Raw genomic sequence first — 19,076 nt, 5'->3', positions numbered from 1 at the left:
TATATGTTTGACTGCAACTACGTGAATCTCCTTTGGCTCACACATAAACTGAATTAAAGCATTAACATCATAGCAAATATCAAGTCTTGTATTTACCAAGTACATAAGAGACCCAATCATCTGTCTATAAAGAGTAGAATCTATGGAGGGTGATTCTACTGTTGCTTCCTTAAGTTTACGTAGATTAGTCTCTATTGGAGAAGACATAGGCCGACAGTTCCACATTCCAAATCTCTTCAAGATGTCTAATGTACACTTTCCTTGATCAAGTATGATGATGTTAGAATTCTGCCATACTTCTAGTTCTAGGAAGTAATGAAGGAGTCCTAAATCTTTCATTTCAAATTCTCTGATTGGATCTTTCTTGCATTGATCTATAAGATGATCATCACCTGTAATTAGTAAATCATCAACATATAGTATCAAAATTATCATATCATCTTTATCCTTTATATAATAGAGATTTGGATCAACTTCATTCTCGGAGAATCCTAAATTGGAGAGATATTTATCAATTTTTTCATAACATGCCCTTGGAGCCTGTTTAAGCCCATAAAGAGCTTTCTTGAGCATGCAAACAAAGACTTTAGGGTTATGAGTTTCAAATCCTTTAGGTTGTTCCAAATATACCCTTGTAATCTTTCCATTCATAAATGTTGTTTTTACATCCATCTGATGTACTTTCCATCTTTTCGATGCTGCAATAGCTAGGACTGCTCTTACAGAGGTGTATCTGGCAACTGGAGCAAAAGTTTCTTTATAATCAATTCCCTCTTTCTGAGGGAATCCCCTGGCTACGAATCTAGCTTTATATTTTTCAATGCTACCGTTAGCAGCATGCTTGATTTTAAATATCCATTTAGAAGAAACAATAGATTTTCCTTTAGGCATTGGAACAATTTCCCAAACATCATTCTTAATAATGGATTGGTATTCTTTTGTCATAGCATCCTTCCAAGCTGTATGTTTAATAGCATCTGAAAACATTGGTTGGTTCTGATTTAGATAAATCACTCATGTTTGCTGCATAACTAGAAAATCTTTTGGGTCTTTTGCTTTCTTTGAAGGTTCTAGATGGTGCAGCGAAGTCTTTTGCTTCCTTTACAGCCTTAATGGCTCAAAGCGGTCTTTTCTTTGGATTTTGAGTTTCCTCAAGATTAAGATTTTAAATTTCATCTTTAATTTCTTCAGTGTTCTCCCTCTGAAACTCATATTCATGATTTTCTTCAGAACTAGGTAAGGGAGAGGGATCTTCAGAACTTAGAGCTCTTTTGAATGCTAAATCTTCTTCAAATATTACATCCCTACTAAGTGCAATATTTTTCGGACCGGGTATGAAAATTCTATATGCTTTAGATGTTTCACTATAGCCGACAAAAATACCTTTCCTCCTGGAGGGTTCTAACTTAGTTCTCTTTTCTTTTGGAACATGTATATATATTGGGCACCCAAATATCTTAAGATGACTTATATTAGGTTTAATCTTAGTAAAGACTTCTTCAGGAGTTTTTATCTCTAAGGTGGGAGTGAGGAATTCTGTTTTGAATATAGATTGCAGTACAAGAGGCTTCTGCCCAAAGATAATATTCTAAATTTTGATCAAATATCATAGCTCTTGCTGCTTCTATAATAGGTCTATTCTTCCTTTTTGCTACCTCGTTTTGTTGTGGGTTATAAGGAACAATATACTCCTTAATTCTTGCTTCTTTACAAAACTCTTTAAACAAATCTGAAGTATATTCCCCTCCATTGTCAGTCCTAAGAGTTCTAATTTTGTGACTTGATAAGTTTTCAGTTAAGGTTTTGAATTCTTTAAATCTCTTAAGGATTTCTTCTGATTCTTTACATTTTAAGAAGTAAATCCAAGTTTTCCAAGAGAAGTCATCTATGAAAAGTATATAGTACCAGAATCCTCCAAGAGAAGGAACAAGCATAGGTCCACAGAAATTTGAGTGGACTAATTCCAAAACATTGTTAGTTTTTCTAGTGCTATCATGAAATGGACTTTTGGTGTTCTTACCTAGAGTGCATCCTTTGCATATGCTTGAATGATCTTTATTCAACTTAGGTAGACCAGTAACTATCTTCTCCATAGTCGATAAGGTTCTGAAATTTATATGTCCTAACCTTCTGTGCGATATCTCATTTATATCGTCAACTTCATGAATTAAGGCTTGAATAGTTTGATTAGGTTTTGTATTTAATTCATACAAGTATCCCTTTCTTTGACCAATCAACTTTGATTTCTTAAATGAAGAGTTCTTAGACTAGGTCATTACTTTACCGTCCATGAATGCAGCATTATGTCCATCATTTTCAAGTGCTGTAACAGAGATTAGATCCTTTTTATTCTTGGTACATAGAGTACTCTTTTGAGATGTAGAGAACTACCCAACTTCAGTCTCAAGGTGCACTTTCCAATTTCTTTGACTGAATGAGAGGAATTATCACCGATGGTAACTTCACCATCAACTTCTTCTGATATAGAGTCTAGTGCTTCTTTGTATCCTTTTATTTGTCGAGATGATCCACAATCAATTACCCATGTTTTGCTTGATACTTCATTTGATAGTGTAGAATACAATACATGATTCTCAGGATCATATTTTTCTTCTTTCCTACTAATGTTTGTACAATTTACTTGCTGCTTTGTATTCTCAGGGCAATTAGATCTATAGTGTCCAAATTTTTCACATTTGAAGCATTTAATTTTGGATAGATCTTTCTTAGGTTTGTCATTTCTTTGATTACCCTTCTTCTTCTTCTTGAAGTGCTTCTTCTTACCTTTATAGGAGTTTGTGTTGAGAACATGAAGTTCTTCATCTTCAATTTTCAATTTTCCTCCTTACTTAAGTTTCCTAGATTCTTCTTACAAGCAATCTCCTTTATGTCTATTAAAGTCTGAAAGATTGTCTCTAGCACTTACTCCTTGTGAGAATGTTTCCCATGAATCTGGTAACCCATCTATAGCCATAAGTGTTAGTTCCTTGTCTTCAATTATGGTCCCTATACTTGCAAGTTTGTCTCTTAGACTAGCCACCCTTAGGAAGTAAGAGTTCATAGATTCTCCCTTCTTTATTTGTATATGATTTAATTGCCTTTTTAGTGCAAGAGTTCTAGTTGCATTGTTAACCTCATATGCATTTAATAGTGCATTCATCATATGAAATGTTGTTTGATGTTTCATTAGCATAGGTACTATTTCATTTTTCACTCCATCTAATATGATCTGCATGGCTTTCTTGTTTCCTTTACTCTAGATAGTTTTATTAGGTTGAACATCAAGTTGCTTGGATGCTTTATCAACATACTGTTTCACACCATTGTCTTCAAAAATCATCATAATTCTGAATTTCCAAACAAAGAAGTGTTCTTTCCCATCAAACCTGTCCTTGGGTCTGATTGTGCTCGCCATTGAAGATAGAAGGATGTTGCTAGATATTTAAAGTTTAATCGTTTAATTTGCAGAGCCTAGGTTCGACTACCAGAGCTCTGATACCCTATAAAGTTTTTGCAAATTCTGCTATAAATCAGACTGAGATAATACCTTTCTGTATTGCTGAAGATGGTCTTGAATGTACAGACCTTTATATGAAGTTTAATCAATAGTATAATTACTATTCTGAAATGTTCTTATCTCTGCAATAAATCGTACAAGGCAGTAATGTAGAGGAGCAGACTTAATTGTATCTTGTGTGTCCTCTAACCTTATCCTTACCTCATCTATATATTGCACTCAAGAGGCATGTCCTTAGAAAGGACATGTCTCCTCCCAAGTCGGTCCAATATAATTAGTAAATATCTTTTTCAAGATCGACGTTCTCAAAAGGAAATATATTAATTAGTAAAGATACTAACACACACTATGCATAAGCACATTATAATATCTTCCAAAATAGACGCTGATTAGCTTAGATTAAATAAGAGGCCAATCCCTCCAAAGGAAATTCATGCTTTATTAGAACTGTACAATCTGCACAATCAGATCAGTATGATATCGAAGTTACAGAATTAACAATTCTTGGATGCAACAAAAGAGCAAATGATTATGTAAATGAGATATTTACTTGAACATCCCCATGTGTAGTAAAGAGATAAAGACTTTCTTATGGGTAAGTTCCACATGCATTTTTTGATACAGGGCTAAGAAGAAAGGCAGTATCGTACTGAAGTGTTTAATCCCACTTGTAATCATCATCAAAAAGCTTACTTATGGGCCAATATCTCTTGGAGAGCCAAAATTCTTATTGCTTAGTTAAGAACTAACTCTTATCAATGTTATTATAAAACCAGCTGTTGGAAAAGACCAGAAGAAGCTTGGGAGAAAAGAGTTTTTTTTTCGCAATTCTGGGAAAGTGGAAACAGAAAAACATTTCATTTTAGAGTTTGATGCCTTCAAGGATGATAGAGACATGCATGTAAATATCTTGACAGCTAACTCTTGGGTTAATTTATTTAGTGGCAGGACAGTTGAGCAGCTGGGGCCACTCATTGTCAGGCTGCATAAGCAAAGGAGTGAAATAAAATAATATTTCTTCTTATCCATTTCTGCTCACATTCTAGCCACAATGTTTTAGAAGTAAAAGTGAATAGAAGATGACATTGGCACAATTTTTAGAACTTCATGTACTTTATATGTATTTTTTAACTGTAAACTGATTTGTCTCGAAGTCATTTTTGTGAGAATTTAGACGAGTAATTAGCAAATATTTAGTCGTGATTTGGGAAATAAATTCTAAATTTCTTAATAAATGGAAAATTTGTAAAAATAAAGCTTAATAATTGGAGGGATCATGGAACTGTTGAAGGTAAACATGAATCATCCTGATATTTTTTGAAAATAAAATTCAGTAATTGAAGAATTTGAATAATTGAGCTATGAAATAGTTGTATTGATTGAACTAGCCTGAACCATGTTTCTCATCTGCAGAGACACACGGATAAAACTTAAGGCCAAATTAAACATCATGCAGAGGTTCAAAAAGCCCCTTTGCCGTGGATAGCTTAAAGCTCTAAAAAGTAGCTCAACAAACTTGATCATAACTATTGGCATATATGTATGAAACATAACTGGTTTAAAATTAGGATTAAATTTGAATAAAGATATATGTAATTCTGCAATACATGAAAAATGTCTTTGTTAGGTTTTCTCTTGTGTAGGAAACTTGTTTGACTGCTATAAATGGCGATGATAAGAGATTCAGCTTTGACCACAGCCCTGTTGGAACTTAATTTGGAAGCCTTCAATAATTTGAGAAAATAAAAATTCAAAATCTGGTAACAGAATAATTTGAATCATTTAGATTGAGTCACATGTAGCCACAGTTCAAACATCAGTGAGTTACTCACCAACTCGCATGAACTCATGATGCAAAATTGGTTGGTGAGTCACCTGCTGAGAAATCCACAGTTGAGTTTTCTGCGAGTAAATCACTGTGAAACTGATGAAAGTTAGTGGCACTCTTCAGTTCTTGAATCAAAGTGAAGTTATGAAACTTAATCATTTTAGCTTCGCACATGCATTTTGCCTAAACATGCAGAGGTTAAGGAATAATTTTAAGAAAACCCATATGAAGTTCTGCACTAAATAGAAAGACTAATTATTTTTTGCTCATATAATGACTTGGAGAATTTCTTTTCAAGCCTTTTTTAAATTATCACAATGATTTCCTGAAGTCTTTAACAAATTAATTACAGATAAATTGTTTAAATCTAAATTTTTGAGGATACTGGACTGAAATCTTTCTTTCAATTATCTTTTGCTAATTACAAGATGTTTAAAAATGAAAGGCCCAGCCCTTTTGGCTTGCACTACTGGAAACTAGTACCTCTGTAGAATCATCTTTTACGTGGATGTAACGAGCAGGAAAATCTAGCAGTATTAATAAGAAACTGAAGTGCATGCAAGAACTGCATAACAACATCTAAGTATTCCAATTCAAGTATTTAATGACAACGGTACAGTTTTTTATTATTTTAAAGAACTATGATTACAAGGAGCTTAAAACTGAAAGGACAGAAATGAAACTAATTACGATACATAACATTTTAAGGATATAACAGAAAAACTAGATAAAGTATCTTATTGCTTCCAAGTGCACGTGTTTCCATTCTGTTTCCCTTTTAGCTCCCATATATCCTGGGGGGAACATCACCAGGGCATTTTTACCACCTATCCATGGATCAACTGATCCCCCTTGCTCACTTCGTACTCGAAGTGAGCCCGACCCTTTGCAGGGGTTATAAATGAGCATGAGGTAAGGTTGACTGACTTCTGGTGGTTGTGTCCTACACAATAAGTCGGTCACACACTATAGGCCCTCCTAATTAGTACGATCTCTGACTCGATTGTGTATCTAGTACCAATGAATTAACTATCACCAACATATAGTGTACCTTGGCCAAGTTTTACTAGTGCAAGTACTACTATTCAAACAGTCAATTACACACACTAATCCAGATTGGTATCACGGCTTGTGAAGGAATAGGAATAATTCTTATTCACTTAATGTTAGTCTTTGACTTACTAGCCATAGGGTATCTTTTCTTTTCTTTCACAACACTGGTGAACTTGGAGCTACAAACTCTCCTCTTTTTCACCCTCGACGGTATAGCTAATAGGATTCCACCCTAATTACAAGGTAAATCTAGGTTTCTTCTTCCTAATGCTGAAATAGACCCAGGTTAATAATAATGACTTCGTAATAATTGCGAGATAGATTTTGTATAAAACATTGGTTCCAACCAAGCATTCAACTGTTACAACATTTCCTATGAACTGAAATGGTTCCTAAGGGATTCTTAGCTTAATTCTGATCCGAAGTTCAATTCATAATGGTTATACTTTTTATACAAACACCCAGTTCTAATGTTAAGTTCATTATAACAGATATATAAGATGTTGATGATAACATAACATACCCAAATCTATAGTTTGTTAAACTGAAACTTTAAATGACAGTTTAAGCAACCTCTAATGATATATATATATATATATATATATATCAACCAGACTCATTCCCTTTGCACAGTCATTCTATTTTCCTTTATAGTACTTATCATATCCGACATACAGTCATTTTTACACCATTATATCAGTTGTATCGGTTTGGATATAACAGTTATAATGTAGTCAATGTAGTAAGATGTTTATATAATAGACACATAACATATTTCTTCATACCCAAAAGTCTTCTCTGATTTTATTTGTTTTGAAAGAATGAACCCTATTTATTTTCTTGTTAGCAGCAACAAATTTTAAGAATTTAAGCCAAGCATATAACACAATAACAAAGATTTAAGTTGAGTTTTATTTTAGTTTTCCACAAGATCCATCTCAGATTTAAAATTTAGTTTAATATGAGTGCAGCCTTGAATAATAGAGGTATTCAACTAGGTTTGTCTTTCCATTTTCGTGATACCCTTTTTCAATGTTGAAGTAGTTTACAAGAAAATGGTAATGGTTGCAATCATAACTCTAAAGGCCCATTCAAACAGATTTCTCTTTAAACCTTCTACAAGATCTTCTGGTTCTGCAATACTACACCTAGGATAAAAGCTCAAGAGAACAACAATTTAGAACCCTTACATATGAAAACCCTTCACCAAAATGGGATGAGAACCATCAGAAGTCATCTCAGTGATAGCAGAAAATTAAAATCTCAACAGGGGTGAAACATAAATGATATTTAAAGAAAAAACTTCTCTTTTCTCCAAACAATTAATTCCCCATGACTCTTCATAGTTCTTTCAACTATATATGGTCACAAGGTAAAAGAGAGAGTAAGAAATGCTGGAATTGGACAGTTCATTATTCCATCAAATGCTGTAAATGAACAAATAAGAATGTTAAAAACTTATGCAAGAAAACCAAATTGTAACCTGAAGGAAGAGGTCTCTACATGCCTGGATTGAATAGAGTGAATTTGGAAGTGACCAAGGATGCAACCTTTGCCCTCTGTGGTGCATTTCTTTTTCTATGACCTGTGCGTAACTTCCCTTCTAAATTGGAGCTCTCTTCTTTTTTACTTGCTGCGAATGAGTGCCCCCAAATGAAAAATGAATTCCTTCGTTTAACCAAGGTGATAATCCTTATGTCTTTTCATTTCATTTTATTTTCTCAAAATTGAATCTCATATCAACCACTAAGTCCTCTCATGATAAATGCATATATAGGCATTTTGGTGTGAATAGCATGAATGGGTTGAATGTATTTGCAATTCAATTACTTAGTCTCTCTTTAGTTTTGGTTCTTTCCTAGTAATTGTTAGAACTTATTAAATCATCTTTCCAACACTTAGGATAAGATAAGATAAATTTATTAATGTCCAACAAGAGACCAACGAGGGTCTAAGGGATTGGGATCAGTACGAAAGGCAAATGCCAACAAGAGAGGGAGCACCAAACGGTGTCCGCGGAAAGAACATGAAAGCAAAAACAACAAACCAAGACAAGAAATAGAGAAAGAAAGAGCTAGGTACTCCTCACAGGCGAGAAGTAGTCTAGAATGGAGAGGTGTGCTCTAAAATGGGAAGGCGCTCTGGAATGCCACCACTGAGGTTTGCTAGAAGTAGGGAGGTGCTATCGAGTGTGATCTCTACGAGGTCTCATAGATTTCGTGTGGCTCGAGCTAGTGCAGAGAGACCGCTTCGACCCCCGGGTGGGTACCACAGGAGTGAAGGAGGTGATGAGCTGTACGGGTGTTGATGTCGAGGAAAACTAGAGCTGGAGAGTGTAGTCTCGAAGCCATAAGGTCTCTCGAAGATAGAGTGTGAGACATTGCTGGTCCGTATATCTGAAAAATGAAGAAAGGGACTTGCACTCTTTGAACAAACAGTGGAACCTCCCCCGGATCTCATAATAGATGGGGCAACGAAAAATAAAGTGAATCTCGGTCTCAACCTCCTTGAGGTGACAAAAACAGTAGACCTTGTCCTCCCTGTCGACCTTGTGTGATCAGTTTGAATACGTAGCCGGTGGGAACCCACTTTGAAAGATCCCAAGGAGATGTGAAGGGCGTGAATCTAGCGATGAGTGAGGTACCAGGGACACAAAATGACCTCGTCTTGGATATGAAGGAAGTGCTCACCATCGAAGGCCATGTGCGGATGAAGCCCATCAGAAGGTTGACTCCAAGTCGTGATAATATACTATTTGTACATGTCAAGTCTGACATGCTCATTCAGCTTCCACTGGGGTGGAAGAAGATGAGCCGGAGTGTCCAGAGAAAACTAAAAGGGAGGAAGGCAATCCATAGAAATACCAATCGAGCCAAGAAGGGTAGAGGCTTGGGCAAACCAACATTGAGACTTGCTACCAAGGTCCGAGCTGGCGACCGCCTTAGAAAAATAGTAGGCCAGGTAGGAATATCTGTGATGGCCTTTAGAAGAGTCAATGAAGCTCTGAAGCCGGTGAAGAAATCAAACCAAATAAAAAATGGTCCCCAACCTGAAAGGATGAGCCCCAAACTAGGCCAAAATGATGTTGCGAGGTGTGGATTGGTGACATCTGATAATGCGTTGATGGAAAAGAGTTTGGACTCTCTCAACTGAGGCCCTGTTCGACTCCAAGAGGGAGGGCCCCCACACAATAGAGCCATAAAGGACAATCAACTTGACCAGGGAGTGCAAAAGGGACATCTTGGTCGTGGTGTCTTGGAAGTGGTGATGTAAACATTGTCTCTCGAGCATAGCAAAGGAGCCAAGCCCCTTGCTGACTTGGGGTTGCATGGCTGATCTCAAATTGAAATGAGGTCTTGAGAACTTAATACCCAAGTAAGTATAAGAAGATGCGATCTCAATCTCAACACCTTGTAAGCAAAAATGGAGGTGTGAGGTCTTTAGATAGTTGAAGACCATAACTCGGGTCTTGCCCAGGTTCACTACTAGCTCACGTGAGTCACAAAAGGAGGCCAACTCATCAAGAAGTCGTTGAAGCCCATTGGGGGAAGAAGCTAGGAGAATCACATAATTAGCCAATAAAAGAATGGAGATCAATACTTGGTGTAAGTAGCAGCCATCGCTAGGGAGCGAGAAGTTCTGGAGGAATGCCCCAAGCTCGTCAATGTAGATATCGAAAAGAGGGGGAGTGAGGACAACCTTGCTTCACCCCGATGGTGCTTTGGATAGGATTAGAGAAGCCTTGTGGAGTCCGGAATCTACCCACCACACTCGTATAGCCTCATGATAGCTATCAAGAGAGTCTTAGAAATCCCGATAGCCCTAAGCCGTTGGAAGAGAGCTGCCTGAGGAACACAATCCGAGGCTTTGTGAAAGTCTACAAAGCAACATTAAACTTTCGCAGAGCGGTGATGAGCCTCCTCAATGATGGCTTGTAAAGTTAAAATATGATCCGTGGTCCAAAAATCTGTACGAAACCCGTCCTGACCTCTAGCCCAACAATGACGCTGATCGAGTTCCTTGGATAAGATGGCGTTCAACATAGTGGCGTAGAGTTTGGCAAAAGTGTGCCCAACGATGATGGTCTTGTAGTTGCCGGGGTCAAAATCTGGCCAGGACTTATGGACCATATAGATAATATATTGTGACCATGAGTCGGGGAAGCTTGTGCAAACCACTCTATTAAAGAGTACTGGAAGAAAGAAGCCTAGGACTGAAATACCAAGCTTGAAGAGCTTCGCTTGGAACCCTTACTCATCTGGTGTATACCAAGCTTGAAGAGCTTCACTTGGAACCCTTCCTCATCTGTGTTCTGCTACTGTTCATAACTCTAACAGCCTCACTGATGTTGGAGAAGTAGAAGAGGTGATAGCGGGGAGGGGGAATGAGGTAAAGGGGGGATTGGCTTGGAATATCATAAAGAGTGGAGGTATGAGAATTGAGGGATTTATGGTCCAGAGTGGAGGGTGGAGGGGGGAGGGGTGGCGAGGAAACATGGTGCGCCAAAAGAGCTTTGGAGACTGGTAGAGAAAGGCACAAAGGGATCTACACTGTAGTAAGGTGAACTTCCGCTTCTTGTGGTGAAGAAAACGGTGGTAGGCGAGCCTCAATTGAGTAGAAGAGGGAGAAGGGTGGTGGGCAAAGTAGAACAAAGCAGGGTGGAAGGACTTGTAGTCCTCATCTAACCACTGATTCGTGGGGCAAGATCTGTGTTTGGGGTTACAAATGAGGGAGGAAGTGCAGTGGGGAATGGAGAGAAGGGCGGATTCCCACAAAGTAGACGCAAGTGAGCCAAACATGGAGACAACGTGCCAAGATTTGGTGAAGGGAGCCTGGGGGAGAAATTGTCTGAGTTGGTGGATAAATAGCTCAGAGTCACTATCGGTGAAGTGAAAGGAAGTGCAGGGAAGTGGAGGGGAGAGGTTGCAAGATGAGGGGGCAAGGGGAAGTAAAGGGAGAGCAAGGAAGGGAAGGTGGCGGAGGCGCTCAAAGAGTGATGCTAAGGAGGGCATGATCAACCAGGGGAAGGCGAGAGATGGTGATGCAACTGATGAAGGGGATGGAAGAGGCAGTAGAAAGAACATAGTCCACAACGCTAGCACCACCACAATGGGGCCAACAGGTGAAGAACTCGGAGCCAGGGAAACAAGAAAGCCCATTCAAGATCACCAAGTCTGAAGACTTGCATAGTTGTAGGAAATGGTGGCCATACCGAGTGAAGGGTACCTTACTATCCTCGGAGGATTGATGTAACCCTAATGAACTTGGATCAGAAGCAGTTGTACACATGGGATCGGATCTACGATCGTGGAGGGGGGTTGAAGGTCTCTAGTTCGTGCATTAAAATCTCCCAAAATGATGATGTCGCCCATGGTAGAGAATCTAATAATATGCTCGAGAAGGTCCTAGTAGGGGTCCCCACCCTCCGTACTACCCTCCGTACTATGAACTGCATAGTAGGAAGATGTTGGCGGGAGATAGCAAACAACAATGTAGATATCTCTATAAAGTGAGGTCACCCGCTCGATATGAATCCACATGAACCTAGCATAGCTGTTAGAGTGAACCAAAGAAATAGTGCTGAGAAGACAATATTTGACAAGACAGGCGACCCCACCAGAACCCTTGACACCACCTGAGCACCTGACCTCATCTTTGAAGGAAGAATGCCACTGGAAGTTGGTAACATAGGGAAGAGGCTCTCATGTGTCTCTGTAACAAAAAGGTCATCAGTTGAACCAATAACATTGCTAAATAAGCTAGGCAAGGACCATAGGGGTCCTTTTCCATTCCAATAGTTGAGGTAACAAAAAGCCAACAAGAGCCTCATTTGTGTCCAACTCTGTGCATGTCATTTGGCCTTAAAGGCCGACCTCGACTCCCATCCAATAGGGAAAATGTTGCGAACCATCGAATAAGGTTTCTGATCACTGCGTATTTACCCTCCTATCCTGCTGCCACAATAGGGGCATGAGCTTGCCTAAGTTTTGCTACTTGTGATCGAGTAAGATCCTCATCAAGATAGATCTCGGTGGGGAGGAGGAAGAGCTTCCTCTTCGCATGAAGAACCGAAGGCGGTCAACAAGTGAAAGGAATCGAATAAAGCGAGTGTTGTTGTGTCCTATCCGAGCGCTGTTTAGTGTGATGTCAGTGATATCAAGCTGATCTTTGAGAAAAGAATAACTTGTTTGAAGAGGTTCAAAGGAGGGCGGAGGGAGTCCACGCACTCTCAAGTTCAGTTCACGGGCCTGCCTGACTCTTTCATCTGCTAACTTAGTTTGGACCAGCTTCTCTATCTCAGAGAGAGAAGCAGAATTGGGGTTGCTACAAATGGAAGACCACGACCTCAGTTGCTTTTCTGTTTCAGTCTGTAAGGAGCATTGCTTTTGATCAAGTGCATATTGTTTCTCCTTCAGGGTAAGGATATTAGACACAAGAAGCCTACTATTGTTTACTTGGATTTTGAGATCAGCAATATCTAAAATGATTGTGCTAAGTTTATCCAATAAGACTGATTCATGTTGCGTTCTACGGTCCAGTTGTTTCTTCAGATTAGTCATTGTGACAAAGAGAGAAGAAACAGTCTCATGCAGGTTCATGTTGTTGCTTTCCAGCTTAGCAATTCGGTCCACCATCCGCTGGTAGGTAACAGGGGTAGATGGCGTCGACAGAATAGGTTTAGAGTTGGCTCCACCATCAAGGAGTTGAGCCATCGTCCAAGTAGAATAATACCAGGAGCTTGCAGAGGTTGGATGGGTCTGGCCACAGAAAAATCAAAGTTTGCAGAAGAAAACAGGAACCCTAATCTTGTGGATTAGTAGAGAGCAACCTCAGGCCAAGAGATACCTGTCACCAAGTTAGATAGAGAAAGAGTGAGAGAAAGCACGGGAGGGAAATGGAAATGGCACTTGAGCATGTAGATAAGCAGGGACCAAGAGGAAGCAACGACACACGGTGCCAGAGGAAGCCACCAGCAGAGAGAGGAGGTCGAGCACGAAGAGGAAGAAGGGCCAACACGAAGAGAGACAACACAACAAGACGAAGAAGAAATTAATTTAATCATTAGTTTATTGTTTATTTATGTTTTATTTGATAATAAAAAATCTGTCTCCAAAATAATTAATTAATTCAACATTAATATTTTCCTCAAGAACTTTTTCCAATAATTGAATGCAGAAGATTTATAATCTAATAGGTTAAATACAATTGTAATTATTAGTAGCGTTAATATTAAATACGAATTGCATGAACAAGCATATACTTGTTTTGTAATTTAATGTAAGAATTTATATATTCTTATTTATATACTATTCTCGCAGTAAATAATAGTAATTATGTATACGCATTTCTTATATTATACATATAATTGTGGGTCATCTTTCAATGGCCCCTCAATTATATGTATACTCATAATTATATGTATGTACAAATATTACGTATATCACCTAATGGTTATAAATATACCTAATTAAAATTTCCACTAAGAGTAAATAAAGTGCAACAAAACAAAGGAGAAGAGATTAATAATTATCCAATGTGAAGAGTAAAAGGTTGACTGATGTGGACACCTAGGTGCTAAGTCTTATCAGCAAGGTGTAGAGTTGGGCGACAATCATCATACTCTTCTAAGGTTATCTCGAAAACCCTAATAAGGTCAACGGCCAACCTAATGTGTAAACCTTACTTCATAGGTTTCAACCGACACGACGTTTATGATCAGGTATACCTCTACTCCCAATGATGCTTTCCCTTCTTTCTCATAGGACGGGTCTTCCCTGCACCCACTCTAACAAAGAATGTAGTCAATGCATTATTTTCCAAAAATGATTACATTTTATAAACCATAATCAATAATTATGATAACTATAAAATATCTACTCAATACATTTTGAACCATTGTTCTTAGAAGTAGATACAATATTACTTAATCTTATTAGAAACCACTGTTCCAAATAAGCAAGTAAATACCATCTAGGGCATAGATAAATTAACCACTATTTCGACAAAGCATGCACTATAACATCTCACGCATTAGATAATTAAAACCACAATTTGCAATACAACTAGTTTAAACTCTAGGGCATTAAATTTCATAAACAAGTGTTTCATGAAAACAAGCATGTGTAATCTAGGGCATCAAGTTAGTTCCAAAATCACTGTTTAAGAAGACCACAAGATATCATCCAGGGCATCAATATTAGGAGGGGTGTGACAGCAGAGTTGCAAATTATTGAATTAGTAAGCAACCTGATAAACTTTAAGTATCTTGAGAAGGGCTGTAAACTTAAAATTTTCTAGTGTTAATCATCTCAAAATTTCTGATGTTGAATCAACATGTTGCACTATATTCTTTTTCTTTATTGTACATCATTCAATTCGTAATTCAAAATAAAATTATGTTTTACAATGATGCATTCATATGGGTTTGAGGGATGTCCTGGAGATGTCGGCAAGATGGACCCCTCAGGTCCCCTTTTATTGGGAAATTTTAGGGTGCCTCTAGAACATTTTTGGAGAAACAGAATTGCCCCTTGCTCTTTAGGATGTCCAGGGATAACATTGGTTATCTGAATCTCTTGAAATACATAAAAATAACTAGTAGTTTAATATTTTGTCTCTGCTAAACCCTGTAAATTTTAGTGTGTTTGTTTAACTTATATAAATCTTTTGTATTTGCATATAAAAGATTAATTTTACAGGTATCCTTCTCTGTCCCCAATTTCCAGCAAATTTTCTGTATCACTGTCATCAGATGTCCTAAAAAACATAAATATAACAATAAGTAATTTAGACTTTTTTCTTTGCTAACACTAAAATTCTTGTTTACTTTGTTAAGGCAATTTATTGTACTTTTTGATTGTTTTTCTATTTTAAAAAGTAAAACATTATTTTTTTGTCATCTCTCTATGGTACCCAAAATCCAGGATATTTTGCTGTTTCTGAAATCATGTCCCTGCATTCAATGATCATGAAACTTAGAGAAACTCTGATATAAACATTTAAGATAAATCTTTAAATCATTGAGCCTCATAAAATTTGATTAACGAATATTTGACATTCACAAGCGTGGTTTATTTAACTTTCCTAAACTTAATGGACAGACACCGTCTTGAGTTCTAATAGATCTTTAACAGTCATGAATAATAATGTTTTGTGTTTTATTTAAGCAAGATGCTTTCTGTCTAAAGGACTTGTTCTTCACTCATTTTTTAATATGACTATTGCTAGTCTCTTGAATCAAGTGCCTGGGATGTCACTCCATGAAAGGTAGGTGCTGGATGCAGTTTTCTTAACATGCTTACAGGGAGTACAAACATTTCTCTTAACGTGTAGTTTTTGTTATGGTAAATCGACATCACTGTAGTAGTATTAAACAGAGGAGATGAAAACTCCTTATATAGAGTTACTAAGATCATTTTTTAAAAGGAATAGTCGTGAACTAAAGACAGAAATAGGAACCACTAAATAAAATTAAGACTAAGTAGATAACCATTAAAGAAACATTATAATATTCTAATACCCTTCCTTATTGGTCATTGTGTATCTGCTGTCTTTTGGTCACAATTTCTTGAAGACATTTTGCTGCTGCTAAGACACTCCTTGGAATGGCAAAATGTTAATGACCAAGAAGCCAAAATCCATCTAGAAAAGAACAGATAAGGGTACCCCTTCTTTAGAAAGCTTTGCAAAAAGAGACAAGAGTCTGCCACTAAAGTGACAAAAATGAGAATAGCTAGCACAATGTTGAGGAAAAATTGGCAAACCTTTAAACTTTGCAGATGAGTGTGATGACCCAAAACATACTGCAAAAAGCCACGATTTTTAGGAGAAAAATAAAAAAATTCAGACATGATTTTTGAATTGAAAAATCTATCAAAACGAGACTACAGAATCATAGACACAGATGAGAGAATACAAATGCTTTGTTTTTGAGGAAAAACGGTAAAACCCAACATATAATTTTTTATGAAAAGATTATAAACTCACTAGATAATTTTTTAGGAAAATATTATAAACCCACAAAGGAATCCCAGGCAAGTTTGCGAATTACAGGCCAAGAAAAAAAAAAAGTTTGCGAATTAAAGAATCTTTTTTTTTTTGAGGGAAAAAATTATAATAACCCATTAGAAAATTTTTCTTGCAGCAAAACATGAGACTTTGCATGGTAAAACAACACATCCAAGCAACATGCAAGTAACAAAATGTAGACGCAAGCGACATGCAAGTACCAAAATGCACATGTAACTCCCATGCAACCTTCAAAAATTAGAGGCTTTAGTCCAAAACCCTCAACCAAGCTTGTGATTTTCAGCAAAAATCTTCAAAGACAAACCACAAATTTCAGAAAAATAACTTGATTTTCATTTGAAAAAATTGAAAAACAAATTTCTAGAAAAAGTTCTAGAAGAGGAGGCTCAATTTTTTTTCAAAAGGAAATTTCATCGACCTGCTCTGATACCATGTTATGGTAAACTGATGTTGTTGTAGTTGTATTAAACAAAGGAGATGAAAATTCCTTATATAGATTTAGAATGATGATGTTTCTAAAAGAAACAATTGTGAACTAAAGACAAATAGAAAACTGCTTAATAAATTAAAGACTAACTAAGATGATGATTAAAGAAACATTATAATGTTCTAATAATTTTTGGTCATGGCACTTATCATAATGTATGAATGGACATACAAGACATTTTCCTTGTTAAGTACACACTCAGCTGTTTTAGTTTCACGCTAGTAATAATGAGATATTCAAGAGACTAAGTGATTTTGAATACCATATGGCATTAGCATTTGCTACTTATCAGGGATAATTGCATAGTTCCTGTTAAGGAGAACTCTGCTCAAAATGCATTAAATCATTTGGATGAATACTTTAGAAGGAATTCTGGAAACTAAAAATTTCGATTTTGGATCTTTTATCAAAGATACTTACTCATTAAGCTGGTGATGTTATGTCACTTGCCTCAGTTTATGGACAATGTGAAAATAAACTGTGAAAAGGCTGCATCCAGTTTAATTAAATACCTTTTGTCTTTTAGGTGAACTGGAAATCATAACAGTGATGTGTAACAGTTAGACAAGTTTAATTACCAAACATCTGATTATCAATGAAATCGAAACCATTTTACAAAGCAGTCAAGTCAAAGGAGTAACCACAACTTTCTAAGCTGAAGTCTAGAAAGAAAGAATAAATTTCAGAATGAGAAAAATAGCTATTAAGAGTAAGAATATTAAGAATAAGCACGCTTCATTTGTTGTTTTTCAGATTTTCTTACATTTATAGTAATCTATAAACTGTAGCTAACATGTGTTATTGACTGTTGGAATTCTTAATAGGGTTATTTTTGGTTTTCTCTAGCAGGAGGTTGTTTCTAGAAAAAGCTTTTGGAAAAGTATTTTCCAATTTTTCTCGTTATTGTGCACCCTTTATTGTGTTTGGCCTTATGAATGCATTTTTGATATGTTTTTTGAGTTTTATTGGTCATCAAATTTCTTTAAATCTCAGTTTGTGAATGAATTTATAATCAGACTAATTACTGACAACTTTTGTTGCAGGTTTTGCATTTACTTCGCAAATATCTGGGAGAATATGTTCATGGCCTTTCAAATGAAGCTCTTACAATCAGTGTTTGGAAAGGTTTAGCTACAAGTACTTCATATTGGAACTTGTTGACTGATAGCTTTGTATAATTGGGAATTGATTTTATCATTTTTGAATGAGTTTTTATTGGGTATAAGACATCTTCTACTTCTCATATATGAAACCACAGTCCTGTCTTGCATACACATCATGGTTAGTAACTTTATTTTCATATTTTCTCCTGATACAAATTCTGTAGTATTTACAGGTTTTCAAGTGATGTCATTCTATATGCTTAAACAGGGAAGCTCCTATAAAGAACTGTCTGATTGTTAAAAAATTAGAATTAAATGTATTATTTATGCCCAAAAGTAAACTGTAAAATTTTAAATCATTAATCAAGGCATCAAGCTGAAGAGAAGGGATAGCTTAGACTAGTTTTTGTATCTCTCTTTTTTGTGTCAAGATTTAAAAGCATATAACAAAATCATTTGTATATATTGCTTTTGCATTTGCTGTCATAAAAAAGGCTTTGACCAGTTTCTCTACAGATTTGATATGTCATAGTCTGTTTCCTGCTGTCTTTGTATCTTTTTGACTGCAGCATCTTCTCTTTCTGTCTCCTATGGCGTCTGGCTCAATCTCTGATTGTTTTCAAGTTTTTTAATATATATATATATATACATACGAAAGTACACACATATATACGAATGTATGTAGAGAAAACGGTTACTCAAGTGAATGAGTTTATTATGTCCACAAGCCTCGATTGTCAATGGTACCATATATACGTTTGTGTGTGTGTGTAGAGAAAAGGTTACCCAAGTGAATGAGTTCATTATGTCCACAAGATCCAATTGCCAATGAGATCATATGAATGTGTGTGTGTCTGTATGTGTGTATGTATGCATGCAGAAAAAATGTTACTCAACTGATTGAGTTTATTATGTCCAAAAGACCCGATTGTCAACGGGACGATATATATTTGTATGTATGTATATAGGAAAAAAGGTTACTCAAGTGAATGAGCTTATTATATCCACAAGACACATTTATTTCATTGGGACCACTAGGTGCACTGGTTGCTTCAACTG

At 36.6% G+C, this 19,076-nt stretch overlaps 1 protein-coding gene across 1 annotated transcript in view; it reads left to right on the top strand.

Moving 5' to 3' along the window:
- Positions 1-19,076, top strand: part of LOC149580147 (calcium-dependent lipid-binding family protein) — a 321,232-nt gene that overhangs the window by 8,449 nt on the left and 293,707 nt on the right. Inside the window, exon 3 of the mRNA XM_089789740.1 lies at positions 17,958-18,039. Within this exon, the coding sequence (XP_089645866.1) occupies positions 17,958-18,039 (82 nt within the window). The remainder of the gene's footprint in view (positions 1-17,957; positions 18,040-19,076) is intronic.

This window comes from Cupressus sempervirens, chromosome 1, assembly GCF_028749045.1.
Source record: "Cupressus sempervirens isolate cs-2001-9-10 chromosome 1, ASM2874904v1, whole genome shotgun sequence".
NCBI lineage: Eukaryota > Viridiplantae > Streptophyta > Pinopsida > Cupressales > Cupressaceae > Cupressus > Cupressus sempervirens.
This window is presented reverse-complemented; position numbering and strand designations above follow the sequence as displayed.